This window comes from Clinocottus analis, unplaced genomic scaffold (genome assembly GCF_023055335.1).
Source record: "Clinocottus analis isolate CAN_PGR_092001 unplaced genomic scaffold, fCliAna1.0.p SCAF_4, whole genome shotgun sequence".
NCBI classification, from domain to species: Eukaryota; Metazoa; Chordata; class Actinopteri; order Perciformes; family Cottidae; genus Clinocottus; species Clinocottus analis.
The window spans coordinates 8,695,612-8,721,106 of NW_027176153.1; the positions used below are offsets into that span (position 1 = coordinate 8,695,612).

At 43.1% G+C, this 25,495-nt stretch overlaps 5 protein-coding genes across 7 annotated transcripts in view; 4 read left to right on the forward strand and 1 right to left on the reverse strand.

The window, feature by feature from the left end:
- Nucleotides 1-4,159: 4,159 nt before the first annotated feature.
- On the forward strand, nt 4,160-10,113 carry LOC137800204 (troponin C, skeletal muscle). The gene is made up of 6 exons (XM_068597282.1): nt 4,160-4,247; nt 6,299-6,353; nt 6,609-6,752; nt 7,047-7,161; nt 8,943-9,079; nt 9,645-10,113. The coding sequence occupies exons 1-6, from the start codon at nt 4,245-4,247 to the stop codon at nt 9,674-9,676; spliced, it is 486 nt and encodes a 161-aa protein (XP_068453383.1). The 5' UTR covers nt 4,160-4,244; the 3' UTR covers nt 9,677-10,113.
- A 1,377-nt stretch (nt 10,114-11,490) lies between these two features.
- Nucleotides 11,491-14,377, forward strand: tnnc2.2 (troponin C2, fast skeletal type, tandem duplicate 2). The gene is made up of 6 exons (XM_068597796.1): nt 11,491-11,601; nt 12,326-12,377; nt 12,489-12,632; nt 13,146-13,260; nt 13,416-13,552; nt 13,963-14,377. The coding sequence occupies exons 1-6, from the start codon at nt 11,599-11,601 to the stop codon at nt 13,992-13,994; spliced, it is 483 nt and encodes a 160-aa protein (XP_068453897.1). The 5' UTR covers nt 11,491-11,598; the 3' UTR covers nt 13,995-14,377.
- Nucleotides 14,378-14,990: 613 nt separating this feature from the next.
- taf13 (TATA-box binding protein associated factor 13) lies at nt 14,991-15,734 on the reverse strand. The gene is made up of 2 exons (XM_068597546.1): nt 15,649-15,734; nt 14,991-15,543 (listed from the first exon to the last, which is right to left on the reverse strand). Exon 2 carries the CDS (start codon nt 15,537-15,539, stop codon nt 15,162-15,164), a length of 378 nt encoding a protein of 125 aa, XP_068453647.1. The 5' UTR covers nt 15,540-15,543; nt 15,649-15,734; the 3' UTR covers nt 14,991-15,161.
- slc35c2 (solute carrier family 35 member C2) lies at nt 15,694-22,421 on the forward strand. 3 transcript variants are annotated; one of them, XM_068597544.1, is made up of 10 exons: nt 15,694-15,868; nt 16,933-17,145; nt 17,414-17,564; nt 17,966-18,029; nt 18,172-18,244; nt 18,549-18,717; nt 18,937-19,020; nt 20,028-20,203; nt 20,542-20,671; nt 21,006-22,421. In XM_068597544.1, the coding sequence occupies exons 2-10, from the start codon at nt 17,035-17,037 to the stop codon at nt 21,146-21,148; spliced, it is 1,101 nt and encodes a 366-aa protein (XP_068453645.1). In that variant the 5' UTR covers nt 15,694-15,868; nt 16,933-17,034; the 3' UTR covers nt 21,149-22,421. The 3 variants fall into 3 exon arrangements, with proteins under 3 accessions (XP_068453645.1, XP_068453644.1, XP_068453646.1); XM_068597543.1 differs by having other exon boundaries at nt 15,695-15,868; nt 16,888-17,145; XM_068597545.1 differs by lacking the exon at nt 15,694-15,868 and adding an exon at nt 16,010-16,573.
- A 613-nt stretch (nt 22,422-23,034) lies between these two features.
- Nucleotides 23,035-25,495, forward strand: part of LOC137800375 (collagen alpha-1(XX) chain) — a 31,785-nt gene continuing 29,324 nt past the window's right edge. The window contains exon 1 of the mRNA XM_068597547.1: nt 23,035-23,117. The gene's annotated coding sequence lies outside the window, so the exon portion shown is untranslated. The remainder of the gene's footprint in view (nt 23,118-25,495) is intronic.

Below are 25,495 nucleotides of genomic sequence, written 5' to 3' on the forward strand. Positions count from 1 at the left end.
GGTAACGAAGCTCATTATTATTCCTTCATGTTTCCTTTTTGCCAGCATTTTGCAACTGTACTTTAATTACAGAGAGCACATCTTCTCAAGGGAGACACCTTCATGCACTAGTAAGCTAACGTTAGTGGGACTAATATTACCAAAACGTAGTATTTGCACTACTGTATTTGTATTTTACCGTCGCCGCGTACGTGTGTGTGTGTGTGTGTGTGTGTGTGTGTGTGTGTGTGTGTGTGTGTGTGTGTGTGTGTGTGTGTGTTGGTGCTCGTTAGCTAAGGCTCGCTTTGTTTGGAGAAGTTTTGACTCTTTTCTCTCTTGCTTCAGAGGGAGATCATCCTGCATCCTGGTCCAAGCTTTGTGGTGAGCATCACTCAACCCTCCAGCCAAAAACCTGGTGTAACTCTGAAACTCATCAAATACCGACGGTCGGTCAGTGCCCCTCGCCTTGTACTGGGTACAACTACTGGGTATTTGGCATTATAAGAGAACAATATGTTTCCGTATGTATATTCGTGAACATATGTTTTGCATTTTGAATAATGAATACATTGCATCCAACCATGAGTACAAACTCAGAACAACAAGAATCAAGAGAGTACAATTTCTTCAAGAAAGTTAAACTACAAAGTATATTAAAGAGCTACTAAGGTGCTCCTTTTTTATTCAAGGAATACTGCTGGACATGAAACGCTTTTAAAAGAACCCAGAACCACCCTCTACTGGTCTGACTTAAAATTACATGGTTGTTGGCATATAGAGGCGCAAAAGGGACAGAAGAAGGGCAGCGAAAGGCACGAGAGGCAAGAAGGAGGGATCAGGATGGAGGGAGAGAGGGCCGGAGGGGAGGAGTGACGGCATACCCCCAGCCTTTTATAGGGTGTGTTTGTCTACATGGTTCAGCTGCTCAACCAGGGAATGTCCAGGAATAGAAGGAGAAGAAGGTGGAAGGAGGAGGAGAAGAAAGATAGAGAATAAAGAAGATTAATAAAGAGAGAACAAGGGATTTCCTCCTGGGCTTTCATTCTCTCTTTGCAAACAGAAATTGCCTCATGTTTCAAAACTTTTTTCTCTCATCTGAACGGAGAAAAGTCTTGAGCCGGGCGAAGCATCAGCTGGTGCTGTCAGTCAATAGGCGGTGACATAAGTTGGACGGCATGGAAGCCGGACTCACACTGTGGCCCGAAGGGGGAAGGCAGGGGTGATGACAGAGAGAGGGGTGAGAGGAGGTTAAGATGGAAAGCGGAGATGGTGAGGATTAAAACGTAAAGAATAGTGGAAGGTGATTCAAAAAGAAGAAAGCAGTGTTGTGTGTAGAGGGCAGGAATAAAAAGGTGTAGAGTGTGATGATATAATGTGACAAGGGAGAAAAGAGAAGGGGGGAGGAAAGGAAGCGAAGAGAAGAGCATACATGTTATATCTCAATGCTGAGACCAAATGATGAGGTGTGGGGCCAAACTGAACCAGATTAATTTCTGCTTTTTCCCTATTTAAATTCAGACAGTGAGATCTATTCTTTATAAGACAGTGGCATACTTATCAAAAAAGAAACACCTTTTGTTAAAATACACTGTGCCTCATAGCTAGCATACAGGGGATCCTTTGAGCAGCAAGAAAGAAATATGAATGTTGTTGGTTCGGCTCGCCTGATCTGTCTGACATTAATGCTGGAGGCATTTGATCATTTATAAAACATTTCAAAAAGAAGTTACCAGTTATTTTGAGATTTTACAACGCTTCGTAAGAAAAGAAAAATGTCAGAATTCCTTACTTGACTTCCCCTCTCCATAAGTTTATTACAAATATCTTCAGCAGCTTGTCAGATTTCACATATGGACAGCAATGGTATTACATACATTCTCCATTCATCTTCAATCAATACTATGATAGTATTGAAGGGTACAGCGGCCTAATCATTTTATCTTGTGTCTTATTTAAATACTTTGTTTACAAATATTAATTTGTTATGATTGTGCTTGTTGTTGCATATCCTTTTTTGTTAATTTAACATTTTGTAGGTCGCCAGCTCTGGAGATGAACACGCTAGCTAGCTAACTACCTAACTAGCCAGCTCTGGAGATGAACACGCTAGCTAGCTAACTACCTAACTAGCCAGCTCTGGGGATGAACACGCTATCTAGCTATCTAGCTATCTAGCTATCTAGCCAGCTCTGGAGATGAACTTAGCGAGCTAGTTCACCTCCAAAACTTTATAACAGTGGTCAAATCCGGCGCTCCTGTCTGCTTTCCCTCCCGGAGAAGTAGTGTGCTTGCAGCGTGGGGTTGGCTTGTATGGTCTCCTTGTTTAATGTTTCTCAAATACGAGGAACTTGTATTTCCTTTGGCCATTTTGAAAAAAAAAGCAAACAAAACTTGCCAGCCAGTGTTGGCTAGCTTGTTCTGCTTCCACCCTAAACAAATGGTATTTGTTTACTAACTTCTAAGGTTTACTAACAATTGTGTATAATTTCTGTCAGCTATTGTATTTTGCGAACTGGCCTTCTTAAAAGGATCTTTTGTGTCGGCCTTTCCACTCTTGCACCGTGAGCAGAACGCAGCATTCCCGTTACCGGGTACTTTGCAAAGCAAGGGGTAGGCCTCCTGGAGCTCTTGCCAAAAGGCAGACTCTTCGGCATGACGGCTATACCACAGCTGCTCTTGTTTCCACGCCAATGAGACAGTTCGCTGCAAGCATAAATAGATTTCCAGTGAAAGAATTGAGAAACTGCAGAGCCTTACTGCTTAAAATTCCAGTGTGGACCAAGAACAGCAGAGACTCCGGGATTGACACGTCTGTCAGCTGACCTGGTGGTCTGAAGCGGAAAAAAAATTATTGCGAATGTGCATTTGATATTAGAGTGCATCCAACCCACAAATAAAACTCCTCATTCTTTGTTCTATTTATAGTGTTTGTTTTGTGAAGCACGCAAGGGAAGTCTGTCAGTTCCTTTGGTTCTAACTAAAGTATCTCCTCCAATGGGCTGCCATGAACTTTGGCTCACGCATTTACATTCCCCTCAAAAAGAATAGCCTAAGCTAACGTTTTTTCTATCTGCAAAACTTGTGGGATTTTACGCCGGATGCCCTTCCTGATGCAGCCCATGATACACTGCCAAACCAAAAGTCTCTAACTGAAATAAAATAACTAATGTACTTAATTTAAACATAACCAAGTAGTTTTTTGCAGTTCTGTTGTGGTTACAACGTTAACCCCGAGGTAACACTGCGACCGAAAGCTGGGACCAAAATAGTCTATAAAATACGATAAAATATAATTTATAACAATAAATGACTAATGTAGCAGCTCTGCTACTGAAATTGATCTACAGTTGCAAGCTTCTGGCAAGCCAATGCGAACTCAGCAGACACTCAATCACAATGCATGTTGAATGTTGTTAATCGAAAAAATTAATTAAGTTAATCGACAAACTTATAAACATATGCCGTAGCGTCAAAAATGTTTTTTTAAAGGGGGGAGGGAGGGGCATCATGATGTTTTGGGGTCTGTTGTATGAAAATGTTTGGGAACCCCTGGTCCGGTCGTACACGAGAGGGTTTGGTTTGTTTACTTGTTGACGGGGAGGGAAACCAATCAGTGGAAGAGGAGTACAGCTGTGTGGGATCACAAGTACATTTGCACACCTCTTAAGTTACAGATGTCATAAGTGCAAGGGCAAGTCCGCAGCAGTGGGGACAGGGAGACGGGCAGATAGATGTGTTAGCGGACACTGCGAAGGGGACAGAGAATCTGTGCATGCTGGGAGGTGTTAATCTGTGCGTGTGTGCGTGTGTGAGCGTGTGTGCGTGTGTGTATGTGAGCGTGCACGCCTGTTGTCGCGCAGCATATGAAATCAAGTGTCCGTCTGCAGTGAGATGCTCCGTTGATCCTCTGCCAAAATAGCCTCCAGCTGCCTGATGCCTGCACTGTTATCTTTTCTTTTTTTTCTAAATAAATGTCACTAAGCTTGTCTGTTATCTAAATATGGGAGATTGGGGAGAGTGCCACACAAGGGGATGTCCGTCAGGAGATGGAGAAGAGGGCACAAACTAAAGTCAGATTTGATTGGCTGTCTCTTGTCTGAGGAGGGGGGCCCTTGCCCAATCCTGATCATTTTTAGGAAAAGTGTAGTGGGACGAGGGGGTACTTATGGAGGGGAGTACAGCCCACTGAACTGTACTGCAGGGAGACTTTCCCCGACGTCTGCCGTTTTTTTACTTGTGTCTGTTGTTCAGCACAGCCGGCCACCATGGTAAGAAAACAATGGAGGGAAACGAGGTGGAAAGTTAGTTTTGAGGATTTGCCTTTGATGTCAACTGGTGAGGATAAAAGCCAGGTGGCAGAAGATGGATATTATTATGTGAAGCTACACGGTCACCCAGCAAGACCTCATCTGCAGCACAGCTGGGTGATCAGCTGGACTTCTGTGTTTTATCTCTTGGGATTGGCTGTTTTATGAGGCTTGCTACGGATGGACAGATTCTCCTGACTCGTAACGTTGGGGACATCAGTTTACGTCCAACTTCTTTTGCTTCCTCTTTGCCTTTTGTTTAGAGACAGATGTGATTTTGCTTGATCTTTAGATCTGAGTTACAAAAGATAGGAAACACGCAGCTGAGTAAAGTGAGAAGACTTGCGGCCTTCTCCAAGTGTCCTAATTTAGGACATTCACCTTGAGAAAATCCCTCTCTAATCCTCTCCCAAATAGCTTTATCGTGAACTAATGACTGGGTTTGTGTGACATTTGATATTTTGCGGTTATTGAAGAGGCTCTGTCAAGCGGACGAGCAAACTAACTCATTTACTGTCCTCCCGGACAACACTGGGCAACATTTAATGGCATGTAATGTTTAATGTAATTATTGTAATTTAAGTTATGTGACAAATAAGTCAACGTTGACTTCTGGCTTCACCTGGGACTTGGACAGCGACCTCTTGGGTGAAAGTCTGGTGATTTTGACCCTCTCGCCCTACCCCATTCACCCTAATCTCCTCCTTATACTACGTCACATGTCCTGGGTCCTCAGTAATACACCTGCCATGACATAGTTGCGTTAAAACATCAGTGAAATACACAATGGTTCAGGGAAAAACACCAGGGTCAGACTTTACCGTCAGGCAAGGTAGTCAACCTAGCCCTTTGGGCCATAACTAAAATGGTCCAGAACAGCTATAGATGTATTATGTTTATAGGTAAAATATATTGAATCATGTTACTATTCTCACTCATTGTACCCGAAATTACTTGCCAAAGGACCAGAAAGCCTTTGTATGTATAGCCTGCTGCTCAAACATACTAATACTTTTACCCGACAGATGAATGTCACTACATCACATTGCAGATTCTGATTTGACTACCAAAATATGCCAACTAAAGTTAAAATAATTCTGCATACAACAAGTTAAAGTATTGCAAAGCTTTGATCAAGTCCGGCCAACATTTTCAACAAAATGCTTGGTACGAGCGCTGATGGGAGTTTCTGCTGTTTCCAAATGGAAATGTAATTTGTTTGCATTATAAACAAATTGAAACAAATATTCACATTCATTTTGTGTAGCCTAAAATCACAAAGTACCAATTCGCCTCAGAGGGCTTTACAATATGTACACATGCAACATCCTCTGTCTCAGGGCCTCACATTGATTCAGAAAAAACTCCCCCCAAAAACCCTTTAACGGGGAGAAAAAGGAAGAAACCTCAGGGAGAGCAGCAGAGGAGGATCTCTCTGTCAGGATGAACAGAAGTAGAGATCATGTGTACAGACATCTAACAGCAAGAAGCTAGCACCGTCGTGAAAGTGTCCTATTGGATGTACGACCTGCAGTGCAATGTGAACTTGTGATGTCATCGGGCATCGTGTATGCATATGAGAAACTGGAAAATATGGTAATATGTAAAACCTCTCTAGTCTGCAACGTCTCCCACGTCCTTCCAATCAAACAAAAGCCCTAAATGTGGGAAGGGAGTGGCGCTTCCCTTTGAGAACCGTGATTCAACAAGTGCAGACAGCTGACAGAGGATTAAACACGTCTTACCTGACGTGGAGCTATTTCCAGTCATTGGCTGTCGCTTTGTCAATGATAGCACCTGAAGCAGCAGAATCCAAATGTGGGTTATTGTGTAAGTGGCTGAGTGCGAATAAAGACGCTGTTATCCTCTTCGACTCTGCCACAATCATGTTTTAACAAGGTCACGTCATTGTGTGGCTGCCCGTGAATGCAGCTGATTAGGAATAATACCGTCTCCCTCTCTAATTTCCTCTTCTTTCAACCTTCCACCTTTTTCCATTCGCCTCTCCTAAGCCCACTGACGCCCAAAGCGATGCCCGCTCCTTCCTGACTGAGGAGATGATTGCAGGTCAGTCCTTCGGTATTTATTCATTACTTCAATAAGTCAGCTGAACGCTACTGAAGCTGGTTCCAGATCAATGAATGAAAATGGCTTTATCAAAGTTTTTCCTGGTACTTACATCAATTGATTGTTCCATTTGAACCTTCTTTTTTGACTTATTTTCAACATCCCTACCAAACATTCAAAACACAAGACTTCGACATTTCTGTTTTGCCAGTTTAGATTTGTCCCAATTTTGATCTATTTCCTTCTCTCGTCCAGAGTTCAAGGCGGCCTTCGACATGTTCGACACCGACGGTGGCGGTGACATCAGCACCAAGGAGCTGGGCCAGGTGATGAGGATGCTGGGCCAGAACCCGTCGAGGGAGGAGCTGGATGCCATCATTGAGGAGGTGGATGAGGACGGTGAGCTCATTGTGTGATCAACAAGTTGAAAAGGCATTCGTTTTTACATGGTTCTATTTTTCTGTCAAGAAGAGGCATGATTACTTATTTTTCCGCTCACTGTGGCATCAATTCTAAACCAGAGGGAAGCAATGCATGACTCTTAGGTATTATACTTCCATAATGTCGGGTACAAATCAAAGCAGCAGAAGCTGAGACATTCTCACTTTTAGTCCCTAGAATGAGTCAGAAACATTGGATATCATTACCATCATGCAATGATACCCCCCCCCCATCCTCCGCTTCTCTCCTCAGGCAGCGGTACCATCGACTTCGAGGAGTTCTTGGTCATGATGGTGCAACAGCTCAAGGAGGACCAGGCTGGAAAGAGTGAAGAGGAGCTTTCAGAATGCTTCCGTATTTTTGACAAGTATGACTCACAATACTGACAAACACAAACTACCACGTGATAACGAAGTCAGGGTTTTCCTCTTGTGCTGTGAAGAAAAACACATAAATTTAAGGAGCAGGCAATATTCTTATGGCCTGCAGAACCCTTTTTTAACATCAACAAACCTTATTCATGAATATTATGTGATACTATTAACGAAGCAGATAACGTCACATCCGAATGAGCTACATTTTGAAAATGTTTTGGATTACCTGGATACCTTTTAGAACTGTATACATTCTCACCTTTGTTAATTGTTGCAATTATCCTTGAATCTGCAATAACTGTATTTTTTTTCTTTCATTTTAAACACTGATAAATCATCAACCTTTAAATTATTCTAGCAAACAGCTGTTTATTTTTATATCTATGAGCAACATTATCCCTTATTGGAAGTCCCGTATAAGTCCAATGTACAATATTCACTGTGTTTTGTCTCTACCAACTCTTGAGGGCTCTTTAGCTGCTAAACACTCCACTATTTTGCAAGTGGCTGACTTTGTCTGTCTGCTGTTTGGTTCTGAGCCCGTAGCATACGGTGGGGTTATTTAAGAGCTTTTTCACGGAGAACAGCTGACATGCTGCAGTCAAAGACAACACTATGAGACCAGAGAGTGAACCACAACGGCTAAACATTGAGCTAAAACTATATAAAGCTCCGTAAAGCCGAAGGTGATTCATCACTGCAGCCAACGCCCTTCACATGATGATTTTGTACATAGTAGAATCTAAACAATATTCAAAGAGCTTTAACGCTTCGCTCACTTATATTTTTACATAGAAATCAAAGAGAATCACGAGCGACTCTGCGTTCTCCTCGGCTCATCACATGTTTTGGGCTTGTAGACAACATGGTGGAACATTTGGGGGCAAAGAGAGCTACATATATATGATCCACCAGATTCAGAGCTAAAAGGCCGCGCCACACACTCAGACTTTGAATCCTGTGCCAATACATCAAAACTCAGAGCAGGAATAAAGTTATGCTCTTGTAGTATTTAGGCTAGTTGCACAGGAATACTGATATATTTATTCTTTCATTCTTTCTTAAAGATCGGTTTTAATTCTGATTCAACACGGTCGGCGTGAGCAGATTTGTGCCACATCGGAAATGATTTGTATTATTTTTTTTAAATGAACACTACCAGACTGGAGGAGGGGTGTCCGAGGAGATAATAGAGGATCAGTACAGTTATTGATAATTATGTGATGAGGCACAGACTAATACCGGCACAGTTAACATTTTGAGTTCCACAGCAATCCTGTTTTATGTGTTATTTATACATGTGTTAGGTGATTTATTGTTTTTCAAAAAGACTAGCTCTCCCTTTTCTATAAAAACACATTTAAATGGCTATAATTTAAAGGAGAACATACATTTTAAGGGGACTGACATTCCCCAACTGACCACACACAACTCAAAATGAATCTATGCTCTGTATGTGCAGGATGTGTAAGTCAGCACTATTTGTATACCATGTTTACGAAATAAAATGACACTAAATATGTGCCTTTATTTAAAAAAATGTTATATCCGGCTGAACTTTTGGTATCTGATTTTTTTTTACCCTCAAATAGCAGTCCTATGCCAGCCTCAAAAGGACTTTGTAATGTGTCTTGATGGTGGTATCGATGAGAACTAATAAATTAGATCTGTTTGTAATTAATACATTGTGTGTGTGTGTGTGTTTGTGTGTGTGTGTGTGTGTGTGTGTGTGTGTGTGTGTGTGTGTGTGCGTGCGTGCGCTTCTCATCCTCAGGAACGGAGATGGTTTCGTCGACCGGGAGGAGTTTGGAGAAATCCTCCATCTCACCGGAGAGCCGGTGGTAGAGGAGGACATTGACGAGATATTCGGCGAAGGAGACACAAACAAAGACGGAAAGATTGATTTTGATGGTAAGATTAGGCTATTTATCGAGCCGGAAGAGTTTCTTCCCTCCGCTGGACTACGCGGTGCCTTCCATAATGTTTGATATTGTCAGAGGGAAAGACTTGAACCACATACAACATTTTCAGAATCAGAAGTCTTTATTTGAAATTCCGTAAAAGGTACATAACGATAAACAGATGTATAATACAGATATAAGAATATGAATATTAGAATTTGGACCACGGTTCAAACCGTTGTGTGGGTGTGATATATATAATAGAGAGAGAGAAAGAGAGAGAGAGAGAGAGAGAGAGAGAGAGAGAGGCAAAGAAACGAGCAGACATGAGAAGCAACAAGAACATAAAACTGCTCATCATATACAGCTTTTATGCATCGCAGTCACATGATCTTCATGATTTCACTTCAACCCAAAAACTCACATAGAGGTGGCACACACACACACACACACACACACGCGCACACACTTTGCAGCCCACAGTTAATCTGTTCAGTGGTTTGATCGTGTGATGGACTGGTGTGTTGGTGGTTTGGTTGGCTGGTTGACCTTTGACCTTGTTCTTGTCTTCCCAGAGTTTCTGAAGATGATGGAGAACGTCCAGTAGCGAGGACCAGCTCTACATTCCTTGGTTACCTGTCCTCAGAGAGACTACACATACAAAGCATGCTGTCCTGTTGGATGAGGGATCTGCTCAGAGCAAACTTTAAATGCTATACAACCTTGTGCAATTATGAATATTATGTTGTTTCTGAGACATCCCCCCACCCCACCCCCGTTCCCTCAATCCCGCCTCCTCCTCCTTCTCATATGAAACCCAGGGACTCGGGGAGAAATCCTATAAATATCCGTTCAAACCTTTTAAGACGAAGACTCGCCTCCGTTGAACCAGCTGTCCCTTTTTGCAGCTGCCGCTTCTCCGGAAATGCTACACCACTTAGCTTAAACACCTCCTCCCTCGTCCACCCTCCTCCTCCTTCTCCAAACTTAATACCTGCACCACCCTGTTCTGTGCTTTCTAAATAAATCCACTTTCTCCTTGTTCATCTCTGCAAGTTATTCTGCCGTGCATGTCTTCATGCTGTTGTTAATCTTGTCTGCTTGGCCTTTTGACACACAACCGCACACACCGATACAGGAGCACACACACCGACACAGGAGCACACACACCGACACAGGAGCCCACACACCGACACAGGAGCACACACACCGACACAGGAGCACACACACCGACACAGGAGCCCACACACCGACACAGGAGCACACACACCGACACAGGAGCACATGCGCTTTCTACACAACCAGCACGACACACCTTTCCGCACACACATTCTTTGTCTAATCTCCTTCTACTCCTGAACTTCCAACTAGCCTCCACGTGGCCTCTATCGACGTGGACGGATCTTCTGGCATCGGTCTCACAGAAATGAATGGCGCCAGTGGCTCATCCCCTCATGAAGCCAAGCAGCCGGCCAGCATTAGAGGCTCGAGGCGGTCACAAACCCGATTCTCCCTTTGGAACATGCAGGTCTCCCTCTGGGTATATAGCCTGTAGGTCCCCCACCACTTCTCAAAAAGCCATCATCCCTCCCCTTCCTCCACGGCTGCTCCCCTCCTCAGCATCCTATCCACCTCTGCTGTGTCCCGCCTCGGGCCCTTCCCTCCAGGAAGCGCCCACCGTATAAGGAGCATCAGGTCGAGTGCGTCGGGCAGTGTGAGCGGGCCGCTGGTCCCTGTCCTCTCTCAGCCTCAAAATCTGCCCGCTATTCATGGCAATACGGGGTGGAGACTGAGATAGAGAGAGGGAGAGAGAGAAAGGAGGGTGGAGAGACGGGGGTCCGGCTCCACAGCATTTCTCACCCAGTTTTGGGTTTCACGCCCAGATTGAAAAGCTATCATCACAAATCCCATAACCCACTTTAAAATATTACTCCCCCATCACTGTCATATAATTACAAGGCTTAAGATCTTTAATTGCATTGTTATTTTTAAATGTTATTTTAGGAGATATCAAGGCCATATAGGGGGCAACCTAATGAATTCATTGGCTTTTTGTGGATGTATTTACAGGATGTCACACTTCCTCCTCACATCCCACCTCCTGGTCATCTCAGTCCAATCAAAACAAGCAGTGAAAATATTCTCTTTGCTTTCTCCCCAAAAGCTGAAGCTCCATTATTTCCTGTTGATTCTTGCACCTTAACCTGAAACACACACACATGCACACACAAAAACCCTCACAATTTACCTCGTTTACTTTCTCAACCCTACAACTGAAAGAAACAAGGCACTTCTCCCCTCCAAAGTGTGATTGGCTTGCCGTGGCCCCAGAACCCTAAAAGTTCAGGATACTAAATCTGGAGGCCTGTGAGAGGCAGGGGGCGGGACCTGGCCGTCCCGTTTAAAGTGTGTCTGAATCTTCACTTGACGTCTAGTCTCTCTGTTGGGGTGCACACGGATTGACCACTCCTTTTGGGCTTTTTCATTTTTTCCTTGGATATCTGGGGAAAGAAAAGCTAATCAACAAACATGGTAAGACCAATAAATCGTGCACAAAAAAAGTTGGTCGTTATCACGCAAATAATGACGAGAATTTATGGATTGGGTAATAAAGACATAAAAGTATTATTTTTTTTATCGGCTAAGTTGAGAAGATGATTCCTTCTGTTGGAGAGGTCAAGATGTCAATCTGACAGCTTCCCTTTACGTTGCTTTTCTTTTCAGAGTTGATATATTTATACTTAGTTGTAGTTTATTGCAATAGAGTTCATAATAAAGACACACCAAAAAGATTTGAGTCAGCCCGCGAGTGCAAATATTACTGCTAGTGATAGAAAGTGGAGACGGGGAGCTGGGTGGGTGTCAGCTGTGAAGGTGCGGATTGTGCTGAGGCGACAGATTCCCGAGGGTTAGATGTCTGGAGCCATATACAGAGATCTTAATGTGTTGAGCCTGAAAATAGCTGGACTCATTTTCACTGAGCTCGAGACGCGCACCACCACTTCCCGTGAAAAGCATGTCGTCATCACCGACACAGTAAATACTCATTCTGTCATATTCCTGCCGTCTGTAACTTTAAGCTTTGGTGATGTTTTAAACACTTACAGTGCTGTTAGTAGTATTCTTTAAAAAAAAAAAAAAAAAAGATGGGCCATGAGACACAAAACTTGCGGCTGTGTTGGCTCAGTAATGTGTGGTTTCCACTGGATTTATCAATTAAGCCTGTGTAGTAAGTGAGTGGTGTGTTTTCTTCCAGACTGACGCGCAACAAGAGGCCCGCTCCTACCTGAGCGAGGAGATGCTGGCTGGTGAGTATACAGGCAACAGTAACACGTTACTTTAGCAAGCTCGTTACCGTTCTCGTTGCTTCAAATATTTTGAGCGAGGAGTCCCGGTTTTTACATCTCTTCCTCCTCCAGAGTTCAAGGCCGCCTTCGACATGTTCGACACCGACGGTGGCGGTGACATCAGCACCAAGGAGTTGGGCCAGGTGATGAGGATGCTGGGCCAGAACCCGACGAGAGAGGAGTTGGATGAGATCATCGAGGAGGTGGATGAGGACGGTGAGCGACGGGTGACGTCGACTCAGCGGGCCACCTTGTGCGCAATCAGAACTTTTATTATTCCACATCTGTGATTAGGCGTTGCTTCACCGCGCATGCGTAAAGAGAGAGAGAGCGAGACAGCACATTGACCCGCATAAGCAAACAATTCGTCTTGATTATGCTTTAATTTATACACGTCATTATATTTTAATGATCGGGAATAACTTATCTCCATGTGTTTCCTTTTACTATTTGTGCGTAAAACTGTGCGCAAAAGACTATAACGCATATGCGCAAAGAAATAATATTGACCCTATCAGAAAACAATCTGTATCGGTTTTGCTTTGAATTATATAAATCACTATATTATAATCATTCATGATCAAAAACAACTTAACGTTATATCCATGCGTCGCTTATTATCTGGAGCGTAAAACTGTGTACAAAGACCATAGCGGAAATGTCATTTCCGCACGACACTTTTGGGCCTTTGTTAGTCTGTTTCATGGCTCCTTTGTACTCCCCTCTCAGGTAGCGGCACCATCGACTTCGAGGAGTTCTTGGTGATGATGGTGAGACTGCTAAAGGAGGACCAGGCCGGCAAGAGCGAGGAAGAGTTGGCGGAGTGCTTCCGTATTTTCGACAAGTACGTCACGTCGTCCTTCTGCAGAGCCTGGTTTTACGCACGAGTGCCGCGCTCATGTTTTCTTTACCTGATATCGGATGTTTGTGTTTCTAGTGTTATTATTTGCTGAGGTTTTCGATATGTGTACATCTGTACGTTTGTGTACTTGTGCTTAGGAACGGCGACGGCTACATCGACAGAGAGGAGTTCGCCACGATCATCCGCAGCACCGGAGAGCCCGTCACAGAGGACGAGATTGATGAGCTGATGAAGGACGGAGACAAGAACTCAGACGGCATGCTGGACTTTGACGGTACGTGCATGGTGCACGATGATGATGATGATGATGATGATGATGATGATGATGGTTGATGTGTTACGGTGTTACGTTTCCGGTTATTTTCAGTGTCTGGCACAAAGAATGTCAAGCAATTAAACAATTTTATTTGAAAGGTTTATATATTATTTATACCCTGATTTATAGAAAGAGCTATAACTTGTGCTTTGTTTGGCTGTTGAGTTGTTGTTTTTCTGATTTATTAATTGATCAAACAAGATATGCTGTAAAAGCATTTCCCTCCAACAAGATGAAACAATTATGTTTAACCTGCCGTTTCAGGATGTTCAGATTTCTGCTGTGAAAAAAACTGAAAATCAGCAAATATTTGGAACGATAATTTGCAGTTTGTAACCGGAACATCCCATCTCTCTTCTTTTTCCCAGAATTCCTCAAGATGATGGAGAATGTGCAGTAAAACCAGAAAGACTCATGGACATTCCTCCTCCTCCTTGTGAAATCCCATTCTGAATCCCCCTCCCAAACACACTCCCTCCTGTCCACCTGGTTTACTGCCTCTCCTCTCTCCACCCTTACACATCGTCAACAGACAGCTAGGGCACCCGGCAGGTGTCGCTGGGGGGGTGCTTCACCCACCTCTTGTGAATGCAGACAGCCCGTGGATGCTAAACTGCCAGCGTACCCGTCATCAGCGAGTCCCCCCTGGTAAAGATCTGATCTAGAAGTAGATCTCGATAGAACGACAGCCTGTTACCTGCTGCTTAGACCAATGCAGTCAACCACTTGACTGTAACAAGACGTAACTCGCTTGAACAGAATAAATGAATTAAGTCATGCTCACTTGTAGTTGGTCTGTCATATTTATGGTCTGTGTAAAAAAATGTTTTGAAGAATATCAATAAAATCAGTTGGTTTCTTCTTTCTGTTCAGCTTGTTTACAAATTGCTCCCCCCGCGGCCTTGAGTTCCTCTCGTTAAGTAATGTCACCATGCAGTTTATTATGTGTTCAAGCATGCAATATTATCAGCATGAACAATTCTCAAATGTTATGCTATTTTCAATAGCAACTGATCAACAGATTATTATTTTTGCATCGATAAAATGTCAGAAAACAGAAAAATCTTTTCATCAGACTTTCTGCATTTTCAAAGAGGACATCTTTAACTGTGGTTTTCTCCAACTAACACTCAGTATTAAGGTTGCAATCGAGGAAGAGGCAAACATTTGCATCAAAATAAAAGCTGGAACAAGAGAAGGTAGCTGTTTTTCCCCTTGTATATAATCTACTATGTTGAGGTACACACTGTCTGGGGCTCATGTCATGTTTTAAGAGCTGTGGCTCGATCATGCAACTCTGAGACTGTGAGCATCACAGTCCAGATCTGGAGACCTCCTCTTCCGGGTAACGTCAACATACTCTGGTACTAGAAATGAACATGACAGGCTGGGCGTGTTAAACCAATATGTGACTTCCTTTATTGAGACAGTCCAAGACACCATAACTAATCAAACCCCTCAAGGACACATGTCAGCAAATTAACTATTTAGTTTAACAATTACAAAGGATAAAAAGCCACCAATATGAAAGTAGTAATAAGAAAAAAGGGGGGAAATCGGGGGTGTGTTATGAGCCATAATTCGCTTCGTCGAAAGCTTTGCGGGCTCTCTTCAGCTCCTCGTTCATGGTCAGCAGGTCTTTGACTCTGGCGAACTTTCGGGGGTCCTTGCGGATGAGGAAGACGATGTCCTCCACCTGGACGCGGCCCTGGCGCCCGATGGACATGGCTTTGTGGGTCATCTCCGTGACGAACTCGATCACCAGGTCCTCCAGGATGTCAACGGACTCCGTGTACGGGTTCTGGTCGTCACCGAAGCCGTACATCATGCACCGGAGCTCCTTGGAGAAGAGCCTCTTTCTCTTCCCGTGGCCGCCGACGTCCACTCCGCCGGACCCATCATCCAACTCCTCGTCAAATCCGGTCTCGTCCTCCTCCTCCGCCATTCCGCTGAAAAGAAGAGAAAGAAACACGCGGTTGGTTTTACGTTTACACCTGGCCGCGGAGCAGCTAAACGTTACGTTAGACGGACTACTTCATCAAGAGGCGTGTTACCTAGCCGCTCAGCGCAGGGACACAACAAGCTGCGGTCTTTGTTGACTTCCGCCTCGGCTTCTTCGACTGCGGAAGTACTTTGGCGAGAACAATAGTTAGCTGAATGTAATACTGCCCCTTGTGGTTATTTTTCTTCAACTCTTATCTCCCGAGTCATTTCTGCACAACGTTACACACCACAAAGTACGTTACTCAGGCATATTAGCCAGCACAGCTGACGGTAGGTGCATCTCACAGCGATTTTTTTGTTGCTAATTGCACGCGCGAGAACGTTTGGAGACACAGAAAGGCCAAACTCAGTTTTAAAAAGATGACAATTTAACAAATTACGCGTATCTATCGCTCGCTGTCTCGCGAACGTTAACGTGCATTGCAAATTGCGTGTGTGACCACTTGATTAAACCACGTCTTCATAGATGTGTTGCGCTTCGGGCGTCTCGTTTTCGTGTAAAGCCTCATGGATCCCAGGAAGCGGGCAATTTAAACTAAAACGGAAAAGTCCACATATTTTGAATCACACCGCTTCTGTGCGAGCTTAGATGAGAGCCGAATTCAAGAATGGTTCACAAGGATTCAACCAAGGTCTGAAGTTAAAATGCACGTTGCTTGTAGATGGAGAATAAACGCGGCCAAGACGAGTGGAGAGTTTGGCCACTGGACTTCGGTGTGTGGGTGTTGCCGAGACGAGACGTGTCGACACGTGACATCACAGAATCAAAAAGCACTGTCATCAGTTACAGAGCGCGAGCGTACTTTCAACCTCCACGAGATAACTACTTGTTTAATAATTGTAGAGTAAACCAGCGTTAAATAAAGTCTTCCACAATGCAATATCGTTTGACATAACAAGCAAGCTAATGGTGGTAAACGTGGCGGACAGTGAGTAAACAACGAGACCTGTCAAACTTAGCCAAACAACCATATGGTGAGTGACACCGATATTGAGCTCATCGCCGCGTGGTTACTGCTGGCTAATTAATAATGACAGTTAAGTCAGTACCTGTTTGATACTACTTAGTTGGCTAACTGATTAATATTAGCTTGTTTAAGTATCTTGCTGACGTGGTCTAACAGCTAATGGTAGCTGATGGAGATAATACTAAAGCTGGCTTGTTTATATTTTTTGGACTTTATAATTACTACACAAATGCAATCTATCTCTCTCTCTCTCTCTCTCTCTCTCTCTCTCTCTCTCTCTCTCTCTCTCTCTCTTAGTCTCTCTCTCTCTCTCTCTCTTAGTCTCTCTCTCTCTCTGTCTCTCCCCCCCCACCTCTCCTCCTGAAGGAATCAGCTATGGGTGTCAGGACAGATTGCAGATCCAGTTTGGAGATGACCTCCTTATGGTAGCTGCCTTCTCTGGACCGCCGGTCCTGGCTTGCGTCCTGTATGGCGTGCCCTGTCCAGTTCTTCTGCCGCGGGCTTTGCACTGTTGGATTAGTCCTCCTTTACTATGTCTTCTCTATAGGCATCACCTTCTATAACAAATGGCTGATGAAGGTAAGTGAAGGGGTTTTTAAAGCACTTATGATTTCCCAGCAGCAAGACGGTTCCGCTGCACGAGGCACGCATGGTTTTCCGTGGGATGATTAATGCAAACATGTTACCAGCATTTGTGTCGTGGGGGAAGGTATTCAATTAGGTCATCTCCCAGTGCCTCGGGGTGTCTCTGGGTTCAGGACCTTGAGAGAGAAACCCTGACACACTGGACCATCTATCTCCGCTTGGCCGTCTTTGGTGACCTTCTCCGTCCGTTTCTCTATTTTAGGGCTTCCACTATCCCCTTTTCATGACGTTAGTTCACCTCACCGTCAACTTCTGCCTGTCGGCTCTGACGCGGCGGGTCATGAAGTGCTGCACGGGGAAACCCCGCATCATTCTGAGCTGGAAGGACTACCTCCGTAAAGTGGCTCCTACAGGTGAGATTGTACCGGAGAGTTTTAACCGACTAAAGGCAACGCAAAGTCTTCAGAGAATAAATAATGAGAAAGAGAACCGATCCGTCAGCTCTTATCACTTTCACTCTCTGACTAGGTTTTCAGTGAAGAGTACTTTGAACATTATATCACACCCGAGGGGAAAGTTGAAGAGTCGAGACACTTTGGACTGTTTTCCCGAGTTTCTGTTTTGTGTTTGATCAGCAAACAACTCATGTAGCTTTCCATCTTAAAGCCTAACATGAGTATGTTTCACCGTTAATCAGCTAAATGTGATATTTTGAACTATTACAAAGCATCTCTTTATTCACAATATAGTAATACAAGAACATAATTTATTACAGGGCCTTTTGTCTACTAAAAGTCCTAAATTCTGTCCCCAGCCTTGGCAACAGCACTGGATATTGGGCTTTCCAACTGGAGCTTCCTCTTCATCACCATTAGCTTGTAAGTTTAAAAAAAAAAAAATTTTTTAATAGAAGATACCACTTTAATATAAACGGACAAGCTTGAGGTTATCAATATTGCATTTACCCAGTTATTGGATTGTTCCTTTCTCATGTGTGGCTCTTATCTTCTGTCATTCCAGGTACACCATGACCAAGTCTTCAGCAGTGCTCTTTATTCTATTTTTCTCCCTGGTTTTTAAACTAGAGGAGCCGGTGAGTAACCCAAAACTTCAACTACATTGTGTCAAAATAATGTGTTGACAAGACAATGCCCAGATAAACCAATTTTTGTGGTGACGTGAAATAATTTCATAATTGCGACTCTGCGTGAATGTATAATGCAAGTAACAGGAAGTGGCTTTTTGTAATCAGATGCACTGATGACAAAGTCCTTGTAAAGAAACTCCATGTCCTTTATTACTTTTTTACTCTGTATTTCTCATCATTTTGTCATCTCCCATCTTTTCCCCGTGTCTCACCATCTCTCTCTCTCTCTTTCTTTGTCCCTTTTGACCAGAACCCATTCCTGATCCTGGTGGTCTTGCTGATCTCCTGTGGTCTGTTTATGTTTACGTTCGAGTCGACCCAGTTCAACCTCGAGGGATTCACCATGGTGCTTCTGGCGTCCTTCATAGGCGGGATCCGCTGGACCCTCACTCAGGTCCTCATGCAGAAAGCAGAGCTGGGTCAGTGTTCAGCCACTGTCATATTGAAACTGAGGAGCAGTCTTGTTATAGTTGAAAACACCACATTTTAAATATGACAACCTTGCCCCCCGTCTCACCTGCAGCAATCAACTGAGACATGTTTTCTCTGTTTTGCTATTGATTTTTTCAAAAGTCTAAAAGTTCATAACCACGTTCCTCCTCTTCCATCTTCTTTTTCCATGCTGTGCTCCCCACCAGGCCTTCAGAACCCAATCGACGCTTTGTACCACCTACAACCTCTGATGTTCATCGGGCTCTTTCCTCTCTTCCTGTACAATGAAGGTCAGTTTAGTCTTAATCTGTGGCTGCAGTAACGTCCATCACTCTGTGGTCTCTCACCTTTCACTGCGGTAAACTCAAACTCATGATCAAGCTCGCTCACTATGTCATTTCTTTTATTAGGAAAACATTTTTCAACATTGCTGAGCAATTTAGGGGGGATTTGATATTTAATATTTATCAGTTCATTAAGTCCATTCAAAAGTGTCAGACAGCGATCCGCCAGTATGAAGGCCTTCAATCGTTACTGTACAAGATGCCACCTTTTCATCCTATTGGCCATTAATTGCAGTCTAATAACATCCTGCTTCAGTGATGTCTTCTCGGAGCTCTTTGGTACACCAACGGACATACACACTACATCAGAAGCATTGTATTGCTGCATAAATGTATTACCGACTAATTACCTGCCAGTCTGTTTAACTATTTACTCTTGAACCGTGTGAACTGGTCCCATTTGATTTCCCCCGCTGGTTTGCTTTGTTTGGTCCAAACCAAACAAAGCGAACCACCGGTGCCAAAACCCTTCGAGTACTCTGTGCGCCGCTCCTTGCTGCTTGTTTATGCTTGCTCATGATGAAGCTTGAGCAGAACAAAGTCACGGCGTAACACCAATGCTACGACTCCTAAGTGTGGATATTAGAATATAGCCATAGTTGCCCTAAATGTCATGATATTCTTACATTTCTTTACTCTTGCTCTCCACACTGGATTGCCAATGTAACAAGTAGTGTCATTTCAGTCACACAGTCACACAAGGGAATCTGATGAACACCTTAATCCAACGAGGACTCGATATCAGCTTGACATTACTTACTAAAGATCTAACATCGACCAGATGCTTCTCTCAGCAGCGTGTCTAGTTCCAATGTATCGTTAACCTACAATGCCCCCAAGTTTAGATGTGAACCATGATCGACTCAAGCAGTGCTCGGAGTGATTCTGGAATATGAGAGGACGTAAGTGACATCCCATGGAAACATCATTGTAGATGTCTGTCTTGTTTCCAGGGCTGAGCCTCAGTACCTCTGACAAGTTATTCCGGGTGACAGAGCTCTCACCCGTCCTTTATTCGCTCTTCACACTAAGCATCGGGGGATTGCTAGCCTTCGGTTTGGGCTTCTCGGAGTTCCTGCTCGTCTCCCGGACCTCGAGCCTCACACTATCCATATCAGGGATCTTTAAGGTACTTTGTAATTGTGCGTGGTTAACTGTTCTTTTTTATTCAGTCTGTCAAACAAAGTTAACAAAGCTAGAGAACATGACACACCTTAGTTTAGTATGTGATATGTTTGTGATGCTTATGGGAGGCTATACACACATTCAAGCCCCAAGTTTCCGGGTTATCTCCAATCTGATTGGACAAGCTTTTACATGTTGGCAGCTCCGCTTCTGCTCGGGACCATTTCTTAACTTTCCAACAACCTTTGTTTTGGGCTGCATGTCTTTGTGAAGCCTCATGTAACTTTTTATATGTTCAGACTTATCTCATAAACCCTTTATTTTCTTTATGTTTTCTTCTAGGAGCTGTGCACTCTGCTTTTGGCAGCAGCTCTGATGGGAGACAAAATGAACATGCTTAATTGGCTGGGATTCACCATGTGTCTGTGTGGGATTTCACTGCACATAGGACTCAAGACATATTATTCCAAAAGTAGGTGTTCTTTACATTTTAATTGAACTTAATGTTCTTCAATTCTGAGATAGATTCGACCATTTTGGTGTAATCTTTCATCATGAAATAAATGAGTGTCAACGCCATCTGATCAGACCTGGTGATTCTTTATTAATAACAGGTAAGCTGACGATGACAAAGTGTGTAAAGCATTTAGTTAGTCATATTTTTCTCATTTAGCAGCTGGCTAATCATCTAGCTAAAGTTAAGTCAAGTAACAACAAGATAAAGTCAAGTAACAAGATAAAGTTCAGTAGACAGGGACTTCAAGAAGAAACGCTGACAGTGTCTGTTTTGTAATGTTTTCCGTCAGATAAGGGACCATCTTTAAGGCAGCTCAACAGCAGGAGCCCAGAGCTGGAGTTTCCTTTACTGCGACAGAACGGAGACGACATACACGATTCAGCTGCTGAATACAACGATGAAGATGAGGAACAGGAAATCACTCTCCACTGACGACACGGGCCGCTGAAGTAGAGGCTGTCTTCATGCTGCGCACACCTTTACAACTGTCTCATCAGATGGTTTTGAACTGTGGCGAAAACAAAACAGTTGGGACACACTGCCACCAGAAGAGGGAACAGTCTCTTCAGCTGTCCTCCTTTTCTTCCACTGGTCATGTCTCCGGGCCCGGCCTGGGCCTCATAATGTAGCTGTACATCATCTCTGGACTTGTCGCGGGTTATGCTCTTTTGCCTTAAGAGAGCTATGAAAATGTAACTCACACTGCCATGTGTCAGCCAAGTATTATGTATGGGGGAGAGCGAGAGGGTGTTAAAGGGAAACTTTGACACCTTGAATTGTAGTTGGTAATTTTCTTTGCTAGGTGCTTGTCACACAGTGGGACTGTCTTCACACTTCGTTATATGTACCAATATACATAAGTGTGGTCGTAGCATTCTGTTAAGCAGCACAGGCCCCAACAGAATCAGCTGAAACTGAAAGACAAATATAGAACTTGTTTAATGAGGTGTTTTGGTTTAGGATACATTTACTAGAATGTAAAGTGTCCTGGTATCCTTTTGGATTACATCATGTCTTTCCCCTAAAAATGTAGCCTGCCACCGTGTAAAAACTGGATTAATGGGTAGATGTGTAATATAGTTCTGTAGAGCCACGAGTAAAATTTCTTGTCATTATCAAAAAATGCAGGTCATTTTCTTGATTGGTCTTTTTTTTTTTGTTAAAAAAAATGGAGAGAATATAAACAAAAAAATTGGCCATCACAATTTTCTGAACCCTAAGTTCAGGTCCTCAGGTTGCATGCGTCTAAAAACCCAAAGATAATCAGGTACTATCACTTTAGACAAAGAAAGCAGCAAACCATCACAAATGCATTTGAGAAGGTTTTGGCCTTTTTGCTTGAAAAGAGAAAATTAGTTATTAGCATACAGCCAAAGATACAGGATTTTGTTGTATTTATTCGTTAGAGCATTTCATTAATCGATGTCAGGATGTAAAGAGAATTTTAACAATTGTAACAAAAAATGTTTTTGAAGAAAATTGCCCACCCTCAAGTAGTTAACTACAGGGTGGAGACTGAGTACAGTATCCTCATTTCAATGGGCTCGGGCAGTTCTATTTATTATTTAAAAAGATGTGATTATCATTACTACGAATACCTTAATGTGCCTTGTTTATATCACAGCGGTCAAGAAGGTTACATTGAAGAGCTATTTGCAAAATGTTCCACCATGTATCTGTGTTTATGTAGCAGAATTACTTGAGGTTGAAGCCATTTGAGAAGTCAAATTTGTTGACTAATTTATTTCTGTAAAAATGCAGCTTTGTTGCAATCCATTGAGAAATAAAGTTTAAAAAAAGAGCAAAGAAGTCATGTTTCATTTCAGAACAAATGTGGGATAATAATACATGTCTACTTGTTTTTGTGGAATCTATGCAGTGATTAGAGAGCATATGCTTCTGATCATTGGAAGGAAGTTACACAAATAACTTCTGAATTACCAACACTAGAAGGATTTGAGCATTCAGTCTTCATGGAAAAATAAGAGTCGAAGACCCCAGAGTTTCCTGCAAGCTATTGCGCATTTTATCCCACTGATGGGATACAACGTGGTCTCTTGACCGTCCCACGCCCCCACGAACCGGACCAGAAGTTGTACGCGAAGGGATCACGTCCCGTGCCCGTGGTGTGGCGCTTCAGGATCGGTCTGCTTCACCACCTCTGGGTGCTCCGCCGTGGAGCTTTTATAGCCTCTGCGCAGCGACACGCCCGTGCCGGAGCAGCGGGAGGGCCTTCTTCTCGGGTTTCAACCCGGAGGAGTTCAGCTCAGATACGACCTGATGCAGAGAGGGAGCTGGCCTCACAGAGGAGCGGAACTGGTGCTTGTTGACATCCCACCTCTGGTATGCCGTGTGGAGTCTCTCTCTCTAAAGGAATAACGTGGACTCACCTTACCGCCAGGTAAGACGAGACAAAAAAAGTTGTTGTAAAAGATATAGAACGAGTTATATATTCATGAATTTATATTTTTGTCCTGATTCTTCTCTGAGTCCCACGGTTCTCAGGTAAACTAGCGCGATATCTTGAAGGTTTAGTTGCCGTCTATTGTTTGAAACTGTTGTAAAAAACAAACAAAAAACACCTGAGGAAGCGGACGACGTTCATACGTCACCCTCCGCTAAATATATACACTTATCATATATATTTAAAATATAAAAATATACATATATAAACAAATATATATGTATATATATATACATATATATATATATATATATATATATTTAAAGTGACAACAATATATCAAAAGTTAAAACGTCTTCGCTTTTTTTCGCATTGCACGAAACTACAAGCGACACGATGATTAAATAACAACGAGCCACCGTATCATGAAATCCTTTCTCTCACAGCTACTTGCTTCATCAAATAGCAGTTTGATACTGTGTGCGTGCGTGCGTGCGCGCGCCTGTGTGTGTGTGTGTGTGTGTGTGTGTGTGTGTGTGTGTGTGTGTGTACACACTCTAGTCTACCTGGTCATTGCTGAGCTGAATGTATGCAAATGTGACGAGGACACGCTGTTATTAGATGTAATTAATACAACTTACGTCCCTGTCAACCAGCATTACGATATTATTGAGCTCTAACTGAACTAAGACACAAGCAAATATTCCTTAAGTTCAATGAATGTTGCACTTTGGTGTGTGTGTGTGTGTGTGTGTGGTGTGTGTGTGTGTGTGTGTGTGTGTGTGTGTGTGTGTGTGTGTCCATTTGTTAATCAGCAGGCCACCTGGGTACTGGCGAGGTTTACTGGAGTTCATCTTGCAGTGGAGTCATTTTTTTTTTTACTGGTGAGGTCACTCAAAGGTCACTCAGGTAGCCTGGAGGCATCAGTAGAGGAATGATGGCTGGAGAACACTTTGATTCTCTATGGGATAATCGTAACAACATCGGAGTTTAATAATGAATGCAATGCCTTTTTTTTCCGATGTATTTGGTATTTCTTACAAAGACACATCCACTAATGTTAGAAATAAAAGTGCAATATAATCCCCGCCCTCAATGCACAGAGGAAAAAAGACATTGCATAACAATGTTCATCTTTTCCTCTCACTCTGACAGACAGGAAGGGAGATAGATATGCGCGACATGCGCCTCAAGTACAGTATAAACTCAGACATGGCAACATTCGGGCAGGCAGGTACATGTGAAACATGACAAAAACTTACAAGAAAGAGCTCTGTGGTTACATCACATACTACACAAGACTGCTAGAAGGTCTTCAGGCAGGCTTGAGGTTTCTCTCAAACTCACCTCAGTGGGGCCTGTCTAGTCACAAGGTCTGAAGGTTAAGTCTGTAATAAAATAAACATTTTAAGCAAATCAATAAATCAAAAATGTGCAGTGACAAAGATTTACATAACCAAGCACAACATCCAGCATTTGATTGATAGGTTAATGTGTTATACACATTACTCCATATTGTGACATGACATGAAAGAGTTTTGTTGAATGCGTTTCACATTCAGAATTGTTGTGTGTGTTCCTCCTCATGCGTGTGTGTTCCTCCTCATGCATGTGTGTGTTCCTCAGAAGCCGTTATTACTTCTCGCTTTCACAATTTCTGAACCCCTTACTTAACCAAACCCTGAATCATTTTTTATTGTTATAATCACTTGTCTGGACATCACAAGTCTGTGTAACTGAGCTAGCAGACCGCTAATTGAGTCTTAGTATAGCTTGCATTTTGTTGACCAATGTTGTTATTCACAAAGAACAAATACCAAAGATTGTTTCGCTTGTTTTCTAAAGGCCATCTGCCTCCACAATTTGGAGAAAAAACAAATTTTCCCACAGTTTTTTTTCAAATATTTGACAGTACAATAAGCTGTATCTTACTGGTGTAAAGCCTTTGAAATAGAAAGTGGAAACCTCTTGATTAATGACCGCCCCAAATGCAAATAATACCTAATCATCAGGTCTATAAATAGACGTATAGTACCACAGTGGAAACAATGGTTCGAAACAACAGTTAATTTAATCTGCAAATTACCTGCGTTATATACGTTCTAATGATATGCCATATGCAGTCGGTAGATACAGAACTGGAGGCGTTTAGGGCACATTTAGTGAGCGGTCAGGGTGAGGTGTGTTGGTTATATGGCCTCTCAAAGTGCTGCATGGACAGCCTTGTGTGTGTCATTAGCTGTGTGAAGTTTAAGGTCTCTAATGGGGACCAGCCCCAAAGCACCTGTGGTCTGAGTCTGCCATAAAAGAGTTCCCATGGGAAAGGGGGAGACGTTACCTTTATTGGTTACAGGTAAAACAATACAAATAAAAAA